The sequence below is a fragment of the Xenia sp. Carnegie-2017 genome, unplaced genomic scaffold (assembly GCF_021976095.1).
Source record: "Xenia sp. Carnegie-2017 unplaced genomic scaffold, XeniaSp_v1 HiC_scaffold_3, whole genome shotgun sequence".
Taxonomy (NCBI): domain Eukaryota; kingdom Metazoa; phylum Cnidaria; class Anthozoa; order Malacalcyonacea; family Xeniidae; genus Xenia; species Xenia sp. Carnegie-2017.
The window spans coordinates 9,771,244-9,786,160 of NW_025813493.1; the positions used below are offsets into that span (position 1 = coordinate 9,771,244).

The 14,917-nt window shown below is 35.3% G+C and overlaps 2 protein-coding genes across 2 annotated transcripts in view; one reads left to right on the top strand and one right to left on the bottom strand.

The window, feature by feature from the left end:
• LOC124454618 (cytosolic carboxypeptidase 1-like) overlaps positions 1 to 2,162 on the bottom strand; it is a 37,130-nt gene extending 34,968 nt beyond the window's left edge. Inside the window, exons 1-4 of the mRNA XM_047005399.1 lie at positions 2,024 to 2,162; positions 1,874 to 1,948; positions 1,664 to 1,791; positions 421 to 488 (exon numbers count right to left, since the gene is read on the bottom strand). Of these exons, the coding sequence (XP_046861355.1) occupies positions 421 to 488; positions 1,664 to 1,791; positions 1,874 to 1,948; positions 2,024 to 2,064 (312 nt within the window). The 5' untranslated portion in view covers positions 2,065 to 2,162. The remainder of the gene's footprint in view (positions 1 to 420; positions 489 to 1,663; positions 1,792 to 1,873; positions 1,949 to 2,023) is intronic.
• Positions 2,163 to 10,407: 8,245 nt separating this feature from the next.
• LOC124454195 (GON-4-like protein) overlaps positions 10,408 to 14,917 on the top strand; it is a 41,444-nt gene continuing 36,934 nt past the window's right edge. The window contains exons 1-2 of the mRNA XM_047005001.1: positions 10,408 to 10,968; positions 12,947 to 13,054. Of these exons, the coding sequence (XP_046860957.1) occupies positions 10,711 to 10,968; positions 12,947 to 13,054 (366 nt within the window). The 5' untranslated portion in view covers positions 10,408 to 10,710. The remainder of the gene's footprint in view (positions 10,969 to 12,946; positions 13,055 to 14,917) is intronic.

The window sequence follows — 14,917 nt, forward strand, 5'->3', positions numbered from 1 at the left end:
TTTGTGTTGAGTGTGTCTTGAGTAATAATCTGTATAAGGTAGTTTACAACCTTAGCTGTAGTCATCTTCAGAGTCAAATGAGGAGTAAACGTCAGGTTAGGCGTATTTGTTATCTGGTTCTTACGTCATTGTATTGTGTGTACTGGAAATGTGTGGGTGTCAATTGTGTATTGTCATTGTGAATTAGTGTGAAGTGTAATGTTTTTAGTTAATCGTTTGTTTGTATTGTGAGTAAGTCGTTTGTAAGGTGCCGGTAATTGCTGTGATCTGTTCAGGGGGGTTTGTTCGAAGTTGGTATACCAACTTTCTAATGTAAGCCGTTGTCTATGGTCAGTGCAGTAAGTAATGCATTTTAATGCAACTTGGATAAAAGTCACTACATGAGTAAGTTGAAATTGTATCATTCACAAATATCCTTACCTCCAGAAGATTTAATAATGCTCCAATTTTCTCACATATCTTGACGACACTTTCTTTCTTGCCCTTGTCTAAAACGACAAAATTCTTAATTTAAATAATTACAAGCTTGTGTACAAAACACGGTCTTGAAATTAACCAGCTAACATAAAAAACACAAATAGCAAAAAAATCCACTAATCTTGAACTCTTCATCAATTGATGTTTTCAAAGCAAAATCCCAGCTCGCTTTCCCAAAGTAGGTAATTTTGTGATTGTAAATGCAAATATTTGACCAACTTTCTTTTTATTTAATAGAATTTAGTGTCCACAGTACAGTCATGTAAACTTGCTATTCTTGTAAAATTTTTATTTGTTAATGAGTGCATGCCCTGATGAGGAAAGCAACTCATGTTGACAATGGTTGGTGTGCGGAAATAGATTATTCATTCACTCAGTTGCAGACACTTTCTGAAATACTGGGGGCCCCCTCACCCACCCACCCCCTCACCCCAAGTATCCACCACTCTATTCACTCTTACTCAGCTAGCTTACTCATCAAGCAAGCAACACAACAAGTACACATTATGCCAGGGCCGTTGCAGGAATGTTACATCGGGGAGGGGTGGGTGGGGTGGTGTTTATATATTATGCTCTTTAGAAATGAGTCTGGTACAAGTGAGTATATGAACAAACATTGCCAACAAACATTCTAACATCATTCCTACAGCAAACCAATCATCTTCTTAAGATAAAAATGACAACAATATCTCCATTCCACGTGAACAATCCTGCTCTTTTATACATAACGTATATATGTATGTATCATTAGAAATGCTACTGCTTCTTTTCAGAAACTAATCTAAATACATAGAAGCTATTTATTCAAGCATGTACTAACTCAATTTTTAAAGGAAAACGGGGAATTCGATGGTGATTTAATCATGACTGAAGTCATTATGTCATGTTACTATAGTAGATAGCATCACAGTACACAAATCATTTGTTTAATCATGGGTAAACTCCATTCAAGGTTTAAGGTGTGTAAACTTTTGATGGTGATTTAAACTTAACTAAAACTATACTTCAAACAGTTTCTTGTTTATATGGTGAAAAATTTCATGCAAGAAACAGAAGTATGAAATAAAAACAACCTCTATTGATTCAAATCAATATTTATTAATAAATCATGAAGATAAAACTAACACGGATTTAAGTTAACAGTGATTGAATCTCCTTCGTAATTATTTATCGTAAGTCCAATTACCTGTTGTCTGGAGTAAATGATGCATTTTAAGAGTAACATAGCGAAGTTGCTCTAAGTCCAGCAAACGCTTGTCAACAGCAGCAAGCCTTTCCAGTTGGTCTGATAGCTGGGAAAGTCTGGATACATTGCTAAATTGAAAAAACTTGAGGTTAGAGTAAGAGAAGAACTTACTTGGGTTTACCCGTAACACATTGTTGAGTTCTTACAAACCTTTTACAGGCCAGTTTATTCATTCCGTCCGCACATTCATTCCACCACAAGAAATAATCTTCGCCAAATGCCTTGCTGCAACAACTTCACAACATTATTTTTTACGTACCGGCCAAAAACGAATTCATCGTGGTAACATTGCAGGCAAACTTTAAATAGTATCCCCCTCCATTAATGATGAGATTTAGCATTGAATTTTCATGCAAAAGCTGCCAAATATGTTAGGACATCAATAATAGACATTCAAACGGTAAGCAAAGCAATAACGTTTCATATTTCAAATTTTCTGCCATATTTGATTTGATGTTTATTCGTCACTTAGTTTCTAAAAACAGATGCGCAAGGCGTACATACGGAGGATCGTTTACTTCGTTATTTTCATTTCGACGTGTTTTACAGAAAATGAACATGGTCAAAATATTCAATGAAAGTGTTCAAAATATTCAATAAAAGTGGTCAAAATATTCATTTGCCTTATCAAACATTTTTTTGTAACAAGAAGATACTGAAAACCACTGAAATCATTCCTTGTAAAAGATAACTCGAACGAAAACGTTTGCATGAAGTCCTCTTTGAAGGAAACTAGATCTTCAACCGCGGTAAATGGTTTTTTGTTGGCCGTGTCCAAAAGCGAACTGCATTTTAAATTTAAAAAGAGCTTCTATGTCAGCCACAAAAGTTTAGGACACTCTTCTGTGTTCTTTGAGAGACTTTCTACGTTCTAAGTATTTTGCAGTATTTAAAACACTTTTATTTCAGTTTTGTGTTCATAAACATCTTACAGAAAAAATTTTTAGTCCAGATGACCCGAGAACTTTCAGATCTGTATGCGTGGAATGTAACAAAACTTGATCACAGATGTTAAGAATTTACTGTGGCGGATTATTAAATAAGGGGCCTGTATGCTAAGACGAAGTAGTGAGCATTTAAGCGATGACTTATCCTCCTCCCACTAAGTTCAGTTTTTCTTTACTTTTGCACTTCGTGTTTGAACCCCATAGGGTGAAAATTAGGGAAAAGTTCAGTTTATAGTTCAAACGAAATTTCAAAAATCATTGACATGGTCAGGGAAATAGGAAAAGTTAATACTTCATGAGTTCTGAGCATTGCGCATTTGAAATGTTCAAAAGTAGATAATACGAAAGCCATTTTTCTCTGCATTCAATTGCTCGTCAGGTTTTCAACAGCATACATGATCTAACCTAAGCACATTTAGCTAGACCAGATTAGCAAAAACTTCCAAATCCTAATTATGTCTAAATACAACGGACCTCTCGAAAGCCTGGGCCTGTCGTCTTAAGCCTACTTGGCCTATTGGATAATCAGCCTTTGTTAAGAAGGCCATTGTGGTATCTTTTCGACTCGTCACTTGTAAAGTGTTTCATCCAATCTGTATATACGACCTTTAATTAAGTTGGCTTAAGCCTTTAGCCTGTTGGATAATCCGCCTTTGTTAAGAAGGCCATTGTGGTATCTTTTCGACTCGTCACTTGTAAAGTGTTTCATCCAGTCTGTATATGCGACCTTTAATTAAGTTGGCTTAAGCCTATTTAGCCTATTGGATAATCCTCCTTTGTTAAGAAGGCCATTGTGGTATCTTTTGACTCGTCACTTTTAAAGTGTTTCATCCAATCAAACGACCTTAAGCAAGTTGAAAGGCTACTTAGCCTATTGGATAATCGCCTTTGTTAAGAAGGCCATTGTGGTATCTTTTGACTCGTCATTTTAAGGGTGCATCCAGTCTGTATATGCCTTTAATTAAGATTACCTATTTAGCCTGTTGTTAATCCTCCTTTGTAAGGCCATTGTAATCTTTTGTGTCACTAATTTTCATCCAGTCTGTAAGGCCAAAATTGTATGTTGTACGATTTGACGAAGTAACACGTAAAGTTGTTAAATCAAAGCAATAATGCCTGTTGAAATTGTGCTTGAAAGAACCTTCATCGAAAATTATAGTAGTTAAGCGCCACATTTCTGTTTCCAAATAAGGCCAAATTTGTTCGATTTCGAATCTTGTACGTATGAATTGTTAAATCAAGAATACCGTGATGCTGAAAACCTTCATCACGATGATTTAAATCTTTTCCATTGGCCAAATAACCATGGCGAATCAAGCTACCGGGATGATGCAAAGCCATACGTTCCCATGCGGTACCAATGAGGGTCAAGACGTGGCTAAAATAAGTACGAACCATAGCGCCAAGTACGTTCGGTTTTCATAGCCGTACAGCAAGAGCGTAACTTTAGATTGCTTTTCACAAGAGAAAAACAAGACCATGCAAGAATGCTACATAATAACAATGTAGTCACATTTTATAGTTTGATTTGAAAGAATCAAACTTTTCTTGATGTTCATTGGTTCTTAATCATCATCAACTCATTTTCTTGTGCAATAAATTCCCGCAATTTAAAGTTATAACATTATTATGTTGTATGATTTTAACAACGCAAGGGATTTAATTGTGATTTTATTGAGCTTCTTTTCAGCTATGGTTGAGGTCTTCTTATACAAAAGAATATTTTTTTATCAATGCTTCAGCTGGCGTGGGCAAACAGTATTGTTTTCTAAAACTTAGGAGGTTGATGGTAAGCAAAGAATTTCTCTGAGAAATGCATTAAAAGAAAGAATGATAATGACTTTAAGTCTACAGAACTAACTTCATTAACGACACTCGTAATCGTATGTATTATCAGTGACGTAGCAAACTTGATAACTGTGGGACGGGACGCATATTACTATATGCATGTTCTGCAGTGTATTAAGCTCCTTTGAAATCAATTGTTTTCTACGGATTAAGACTTGGGAAAATGAATTTATGCCTCTCCCATCCCTCATTAAACTACAGTAATCCTAAAGTTGGCAAAAGTAAACAGCCTTCGGACGTCATTTAGGTTACCAGACTTTGAAAGTTAATTTGATTTATGAAAGTACAGTACAGTATGACAGTTAAACTTTAAGCTTAATTGAAAATAAATGTAGTAAATGTGATCTGTAAGGCATAGTATTCCTGGTTTCAAATCTACATCATAGCCGCCATGTTGGATGGTTTAACAATGGTTTTCATTATTTACAATCCAAATTTCATCCAACATGGCCAGCATTCCATTTTTCCCAGGTAGATATTTACACACCACCAATAGAACAAAAAGTAAGCCACCTTTTGTGTAACGCATATTTATTAAGCATGTGATTAATACATTGTGCTCCAAAAAACGGAACCCGCCCAAACAATAATGTTTGCATTAAAATGAAATCTGCATAAGATAATTTAGGCAGGTTCAAACGTCGCATTTTACATGCGCCGAATGCATTTAAAACAAATGAAAATGAGATAAAATTCCTCATTATCTTTTGTCTCAAATGCATTCGGCTCATGTAAAATGCGACGTTTGAAACAGGCCTTAGTCTGCAAAAGCTGTTTGTTCTGCCTGGCTAATTGAGCCACACGTTTGTCTCTGTGTTTGTTGCAACTTATGGAAAATATGATTAAGTTTTTGTGGCCTGTAGAACTCGTCAATGTCGCTTTGATTTTACAAAGCTTTTGCGTAATAAATTTGATTGGAAAACCAATGTATGACAGTGCTTTTAACTTGTCATTTTACTATTACTGTACAAACCTCATGAAATCCCAGATTCAATGAACTTTCAAGTTCATTAAACTGTTGTGAATGGTAATTATTGTACATAATAATTTCTACGAATACATAATTAATGTACGTGAGTTCCGGTTTTTCGGCACCCCCAAATCACTGCCCGTATAATGAGCCATAAAATGCGTTTTCTGACACATAAAAGGACAGATCTAGCAAAGACCGTGATTTCGTTAAATAGCTGTATAAGACACCGAACAGTAAAGCAAAGTGGTGCTGAACTGCGAGCCTTAATTAATCCATTCTTCATTGCCTTGATCTAAGAAAATGTGTTTGTACGTTATTCAAATATGTGTTACTTTCAATCTCGTGATTATGACGCTAGTTTGGATAATGGATTGGTGTATGATCTCGTCGACCGAAACGGCGTTGTTAAAAGACTCAAACGCAAGAAGACGTTTGGGAAAATTTGAGGAAGAGTGTGAGATCATGAGCAGCGAACGTGACGGCGCAACTAATTGTTGCTACGTGATACGTCTGCGCTCAACACACGGTCTTGTCGAATCGAAAGTTCGCCAGAGTTTGCTGCGACTTGCTTTACGGCAACCTATGCTTCGAGCCGTCCTCGCAAGTCTATCATCGCCATATTTGTTAAGAGAAGAAAAAGCCAACTTCTTTGACATAACGGAGCCCGATAAGGTGAAGGACATGATCAGATTGATCAAAGTTGATGTTAGTGCTTCGAGATGGTCGAAATTGTGGCACGCGATTGCTGTTCAGGATTTTAGGACGGAATTGCTGTGGCAAGCAGTTTTATTCCGTGAAGAATATCTTGTGGAGGAAAATATCTATGAAAACACTATTGTGTTCCAAGTAAAACACTGTATCATGGACGGTGTATCGGGCATTAAAATGTGTAAGCAGTTTCTCAGTGAATTAAATTCCTATGGCGCATGGAAGAAATCTCCTCGCACACTGACGTCATCACCTCTGGAAGTTCTCCCTAGTTTCTATCATTTACTTAAAGATCAGTATCAATCTCCATCTTTGTGGAGATATATGAAATCTTCTCTTCCACCATTACAGGATCTCATCAAGTTTATAGTAAGGTTAAGATTTCGATGTTTGCTTATCGCAAATCGAGAAAAGCCTTATGACTTTATTGAAACACAACCATCTCGTAAAACTCGCGATCTTGTGTTCAAAGTTTTTTCACGGAAGCAAACTGATGCCCTACGCAAAGCTTGTAAATCGAAAGGCGTCACGGTTACCGCTGCCCTCATGACAGCAGTCCACATGGCATTTTGCAAACTTGTTGAAAATCAAGGATCAAATTTACCAACTGGAAAACGTTTGTCGCAAGTTCTTGCAATTGACGGGAGAAGAAGATGTCGACCTACACCACCAGAAGACTACCTCAGTACCATGGTGTTGCTTAGTCTGTTTTACACACCTTGTGATAATGAAGACTTTTGGTTGAAAGCTGTGAAAATAAAAGAGCGTATAGATGATGTACTCAGCACAGACGAGTTTGTTCATGTTGAATTGGAACAGCACGATATTTGGCTACCCGAAGAAAGAGTTAAAGAGTTTTTGTCTCCACTGTGCCTGGAGACTAGAATGATACTTTTCACAGAAAATTTCATGTCGAGTGCTGGAACATTTGACTTCGAGGACGATGAGATGACGTCTTACAAATTACACGAATCACTGTTTTACTCCATACCGTATGGATGTTTGACGTTTGCCAATCACTTCAACTCAACAATCAATGGCAAAATGTCCTGGGTCATCATATGTAACGATATCGCGCCTCCTGCCATCGAAAAAGAATTCACAGAACTATGTTTTGCGATTCTCATGAAGGAGACTACTTCAACATAAATAATTCAAATTTCGAAAAATATTGCCATGTATTTGGCATAGCATTTGCTACCTGAATAGTCTCAATTAATGAATGGTATTTATATATATATAGCTATAATTCGATTGCCTCTTGTATAAGAGTTATTTTGAGTGCAATTCTATAGCTATAATCTATTGCATTTTCTACTAATTAAGCAACGAGAATATAAACATCAATAGAAAGTCTGTGAAATTAAAATAACAATAAATAACATCTTCGTCACTTTAATGCTCGTTTTTCTTCATGATCTTCATCTTTTCAAGTGGAAGCTTTGAGTGGAAGTCGAAGATTTAAAGCATGGCTATCATTATATTAACAAATACGTATTTCGAGAAGGACGACTTTTTTACGAAACTGTGATTCGATGAAAAGACACTTATAAGTCCAAAACGAGCTTTTCCATCCATCCAAAGACCAAACTCTTTTACCTTGACATAAGTTGTTTTTTTAAAGAAAACACGTAAAAATTTAACAATAGAAAACCAAAAATGTCGATACGCTTTTACTTGAATCATACCCTATTGGCAAAAATTAGAGAGAAAAATAGCAAATAATAAGTCTTTATTTATATAATTATTGTGCTAAACGAAAATTGCTCAAATGTTTTTCTACCTGTGAATGAACGCGTTAACTAATCCTTCTACAATCTCACGGAGAGGTCGCCACATTCTCTGTTAATTCATGTACTATCCCTCATTATTAACATTCCTTAGAATACTCTTCTCACAATACTCTATCGGTATATACCAAAGGTTTGCAAAGTACACTTTGAGTCTTCTTGCAAATCTCTTGTGGTGATTGCTTCCTCTTCACTTTCCAAATCGGATTCCTCGTCCTAAAGGAAAGACGCTGGTAGTATTTTTACATATCTTCAGAAACATCATGAACAGTTCCCACTACTATATACCACGTGAGCCAACGAGATTCCAAATTGTATAAGCGATTCATCGATATTTCTTTTAAACACATATCTTCAATAGACTCAGTGTTATTAATCGATTGCTTTAGTATTGGAGCCGCGTCCTCGCTAGAGCTTTTATCATTGTCAACATGCTTGGAATCATTCGTGTTTGCATTTGTCAACCCCCATTCAAAACTCACGAGTGTGTACTAGGTTCTTGAACTACGTTTCACTGTTGGAAGTTTCATTTTCAAGTATTTCTTCTACCTCAATCAACGAATTATAATATCCGTCATAAATAATAAGTAATTGTTTATGCACAAAATATGCAGATACAAAGTTATGAAAGAAAAACATCTCTAAAATTGTCACAGATATTACGAGTGGCGTAAAAAAGTGTTCATGAATTTGACATGCTTTGTCAAAACAACTTAAGACGACAAAGAGCATGCCAAAAATACATTATTGAAAATTTGCCAAGCGCATATACAAGCACCAATTTCAGAGCTCGTTCGGTCACAAATTAATTGAGAACGACCACCTGTACGTACTAGTATCGATTGTGAAATAAGTAGCTCGTTCAGTCATATATTTTCAGATAAAGTATCCGCGCATGCGTAGTCTGCTTGAGCATGCGCAGTACAATTGATTAGCTGTCCAAGTTTATGGTCATGGCAACGACCAATTGCATCTATTAGAATTGATTTTGAAGTAAATAGCATGCTTATTAAAAATTTAATAGAGAAATCATCTGCGCATGCGCTCAAACATGCGCAGTCCACTCGACTAATTGTTCATAGTCATGGCAATGACTAACTATATGTACTTGCACTACATTTATAGCAATTAGCTCACTTATTTGCAACTTATCAAAGAAATCAACTGGGCATGCGCAGAGTGACTTTAGTAATACCATAACTTTCGTAAGCCTTCGACTTTATGTATATAAATATAAATCTAAAACTTCATTTAGTAGATGTCAACTAGCAGTGGAAGCTGGGTGCGATATAATATGCAGTGACTTAGGGGCGCACACTCTCCCTGCGTACCCCGAGCAAAGCCTATCGCAGGTGATCTCGGGGTCTGATGGGCGGAAGCTTGCTATTGCATCTCTCAAGTAGGATAGCGTGGAGGGGCCGAAATCTCCAACCGAAACGTTAACATGCGGCGTTCTAGTGCCTTGCGCTTAAGAAGGTATCGGGAAGCATGGACCGAAAACGGGGTTTTTTGCTTTTGATTTTTATTTTTTGAAAATTAAAATAAACCATGCAATGCTTCGATTAGATTCTTCTTAAACTCTCCTTTTTGTGACACTTATAATTAAAGACAGCTTCAATTTTGTTTTTATTCATTAATATCTTTCTGATTTAACTCTTTCATTTAATGTTTCTCATGCATCACGAGCAATCCATCCATCGGCTTCATGGCAAACAAGGATTATCTGGTTCCCTTAATTAACATGCGACACTCAAGTGCTCAACTATTTCGGGGTATCGGGAGACAGGGACCCAAAACGGTATTTTTTGTTTTCAAAATTTGTTCTTTTTCTTTACACGAAGAATTCTTTTTATAAAAGAAACTAGAACATTTAAGGATACTTCAAAAGTTCAAACAACTTCTGCCTTTTTGACTTATAATTCAAAGCAACTCTACGAATTTCTACCTAATGCGCAGATATAAAGAATTTCTAAGTCATGTACCAAATTTCCTTCACAAATCAAAATTACCGTCTATTTAAACGATTTATAAAGTAAAAAGTTACCTTTACAACCGAACCAAACCCTGCTTTTCCAAGCATTTGCATCACCACTAATTCATTCCAAACTCTTGAATTACTCGTAACCGGAAGAGAAAAGTATCAAACAAGAAGGTTCATCTCCATCATAACAGCCATTTTGATTTCTCCCTTGATCTTTTTTAGCGTCCAGGAGACAAGAAGTAAATGTTAATAGTACATCGTTTTGTAACATAAATTCAAATTAACCAATCGCCTACTGGCTTCAACTGTGCGAGAGGAGTTTTCTAAAACTCCTCGGTTGAAGCTGAGAAAACAATATTCACATACGGCAGTAGATGTTTATAACTGATTTCATTTTTCTGTTATCAATTGTCAACAAAAGCCTAAACACAAGAATAGTAAGTTGCACGGTTCGGTATTTAGTCCTTTCTGCAATTTTGCATTACTTCGTGTAAGAGTCGATATTTTGTCAAAAGAGTTAATTGTACAAAATGGACGCCACCAAGCCGACAGAATAAATATTTATAATTTTGGAGCTCCTCAAATCGCTGGAAGAAAATTTTTGGTGCTATCAAATGTCTTGAATCAAAGCAACTAGGCTTTTCAATGATCAAAAGAAAACATGCGTTGATTCATTATTAGTTGAATGTTTTTACTACGATACTGGTATCCTTTAATCCAACATTGAAGTATGCCTCATAATGGAAAAAAAACGAAAAAGATGCCATAAAATTGTTGATTTGAAAAGAAAAGAAACTAAAAGAAAACGTGATGAAATAAATCAGGAGACTGACAACTCGGAGAATATTCAAGAAGAAAATGCATCACCTTCTAAGACCGATGATTTGAGCAAACACCAGTTAAACTCAGCGATTAATGCCTTGGATGTGGAGCAAGGACTAGAAAAAAGTGCTTGCAAAAGCAATCTAAGTGTGTTTAATGTGAAAAGCATCATTCACGTAAGTAAAAGCTTCCACTTCCGCACAGAAAATTACCAAATCATACGTACATAATGTACATTATTACATCAAAAATTCTCAATGATCACATCTGATGTTAAAAGCATCTTGTTTCTTTGCCTCGAGTGAAAAAATTTTTGTGTGTATGTGCAATTAACTTTCTATAGAAAGATTTCATGTGGCCAATTTTCCTTACCTGTCTAAAGCCTCAGTCACACTGTTCAAAGATAACAATAAATGATAATGTTAAACTATAAGGAAATTCAATGGTCACATGATAATGATAAATCATTATCATTATCGCTGCAATGTGACTGCACACAAGAGTTTGAATAACAAGTGATTTTTTTTTGCATCATTATCGGATCGTTATCACATCGTTATAGGGTGCAATGTGACCGAGGCTTAACTGATGAAATACTTGTACTCGTTGCGTGAAATTTGTTAGTATATAGGGGCCTTAAAATTTTGAGTGTTGGGTGTGCTTATTTTAAAAACATATTTATTATTATGCATAAGCAATGAAAATTAATTTTAATAATTGGCATAGTTCTCTCTGTAGAAAATCATGAGTTTTGATTTCTGTTAACATTAATCATGCAAGAACATGGCATGTTTAAGTTACATCAAATTTTTAGATGGCATAGTAAGTGTAAACCTCTTGCAGTTATTGAAAACCTCAAAAAACTTTAAAATTTTATGCCAATTATGGATCCAACAAGGATTTTTTAGGAGTGTGCTTGGCTTAGTGATCAGTTAAAGTTCAGCAATTAGACTCCAATTACATATTTATTATCCTACTCATTGTTAGTTTCTGTTTTGGTCAACAAATTAAATATCATCAACAGTCAATGCACTTCAATGATATTGTGAGTAAAGCTTTTTCCATGAAAAGTACGATAGATGTTAATTTTTTTTTGTAATTTACACCTCTCAATGCACCACTGTCGACCATTTGCTAAAGGGATGAGAAACCCTGTGAACCCCCCCCCCACAATAGTTCAACACCATTGTGCAAAGCAACAAAAATGGCTTGCATTTCTTTTGCATATATTCAAAAGATGAAATGCACCTTGATATGCAATAACATGTATGTATGTATAAAATATGTAACAACAACACAATTTGGTCCGTAGTTGAGGCTGCAAACAGATATGAGCTCAATCAATGAAATTAGTTGAAGAAAATTTTCAAATCAATCATCAATACCCAAAAGAGGAAAAATTAAAGCATTTGTTTTAAATTTATCTTTTTCACATGTTATTTTATGAAAGAAAGAAAAGATGTTTTTTTTGTGTTTGCACAGGCTTATGCAAATATCACAGACTTTGGTGAAAACACTTGAGCAGGTGCAAACCTTTGCATTGAACTGCTCTTGTGTTGTACCGAATATCTCCTCAGTTTACATAAACCTGTACAAACACAGTAAAAATCCTCTATTTTTTAGTTCCTCCATACGTACATCTTATATAGTAATATAAATACTATTTACAATCAACAACAACAACAACAACAACAACAACAACAACAACAAACAACAACAACAAACAACAGAAACAACAACAACAAAAACTACAACGACAACAACAACAACAACAATAACAAGAACAACAACGACAACAACAACAACAACAACAACAACAAACAACAACAACAAACAACAGAAACAACAACGACAAAAACTACAACGACAACAACTACAACAACAAGAACAACTACAACAACAACAACAACAACAACAACAACAACAAACAACAACAACAAAAACAACAACGACAAAAACTACAACGACAACAACAACAACAACAACAACAATAACAAGAACAACAACAACAATGACAACAACTAGAGCGACAACAACAACAACTATAAGAGAAAGAACAAGAAGAAAATTTCCAGATTTATTTGAATATGTTGTCATAGTTCATAGTTGCAAGGTAGTCTAGTTATTCTAAAAGACATCATTGTTAATTTTCAGCATGTATTATCTGATGATCGTGTCGTTGCAATGGCCTGCAGTGCTGCTAATAAACAGCAAAATAAGGAAAAGGACAGCGCATCCAAAGATTGTTTATTTAATGTTATTGTGAGTATAGTTATCTTCTGCGTAATGATTCTAGTTTTGGCATTCAGAAAGAGAATGTCATTTATTGAATTTCTTTGTGTTGTAATGTTCTTTCTATGGTATTATAATTTCTTCAGTTGATCCTATGTCTAGGTATCTCACTTCTTGCATTATTTAAAAAAATAAAAGATGTTTACTGTGTTTGCACTCGCTTGTAGATCAGTGCAAGCCTGAGACCAAAGGTCGAGTTCTCACTAAGTTTCCAAAGTTTCCATATATAAGCCATTGCAAACACAAAAAACGTCTTTTATTTTTTTGTGAGATAAGCAGTGTGCGAATTAACGGTGTGCAATGTGCAATTTGCACATCGTTTTAGCTAGAATGAAAACAATTGCACATCACTTTTTCAAACGATGTGCAAAAATCAGCAGTTTTAACAAAAAACACTGTCGTAAATCATATGAATTTGTTCAAGTTTAAAATATTAATTTAGCAATTAGCGCTGTATAATAATTAACGTAATATCGATTTGATTATGCCTCTAAAGAAACACTTTTGTCAAAAAAATTGCACATCGTTTTTTCTGAACTAATTCGCATACTGGAGATAAGAGTAATGCAGAACAGGTAAATTTAAAACAAACGTTTTAATTTTTTATCGAATTAAACTCAGATCGGTTTGCACAGGCTAATGCAAACTCAGCTGTAGACCAATCATTGCACACACTGTGTTGTGTTTATTTTTTTCTGATTGGTCTACAGCTGAGTCTTCACAGGCTAATGCAAACTCAGCTGTAGACCAATCAGCGGACGCACTGTGTTGTGTTTATTTTTTTCTGATTGGTCTACAGCTGAGTCTGCACAGGCTAATGCAAACTCAGCTATAGACCAATCAGCGCACGCACTGTGTTGTGTTTTTTTTTCTGATTAGTCTACAGCTGAGTCTGCACAGGCTAATGCAAACTCAGCTATAGACCAATTAGCTCGCACTGTGTTGTGTTTTTTTTTCCTGATTAGTCTACAGCTGAGTCTGCACAGGCTAATGCAAACTCAGCTATAGACCAATTAGCTCGCACTGTGTTGTGTTTTTTTTTCTGATTAGTCTACAGCTGAGTCTGCACAGGCTAATGCAAACTCAGCTATAGACCAATTAGCTCGCACTGTGTTGTGTTTTTTCTGATTAGTCTACAGCTGAGTCTGCATAGGCTAATGCAAACTCAGCTATAGACCAATTAGCTCGCACTGTGTTGTGTTTTTTTTTCTGATTAGTCTACAGCTGAGTCTGCACAGGCTAATGCAAACTCAGCTATAGACCAATCAGCGCACGCACTGTGTTGTGTTTTTATTTTCTGATTAGTCTACAGCTGAGTCTGCACAGGCTAATGCAAACTCAGCTGTAGACCAATCAGTGCACACGTTTTATCGTTTTTATTATATATAATTTACCTAGTGTTCAGAAAAATCAAATCTATATAGATTGTACCTACCATATTCCTTAATCTATAAACTTGTGTTTAAGTTGTTATTCATCCAATCAAGGGCACGGATAGTAAATTAATTAGTGCATAAATTAATTACTGCATAAATTAATTACTGAATAAATTAATTACTGAATAAATTAATTACTGAAAAATTAATTACTGATTAAATTAATTACTGAATAAATTAATTACTGAATAGCTATGGTACCATGTTTTCAGCAATGTTCACTTATTTACTCAAGACCGTTGTTGTGTCATCAAATACCATGTGTGACATTGCTAAATTTAGAAAATCATCAAGAATCTTTGATCTAGAAATCTAGTTTATCTTTTTATATTTTACGCAGCTACTTACTATAATATTATGTGTTCAGTTTATTGTAACTAGAACTTTCTATTTTGAT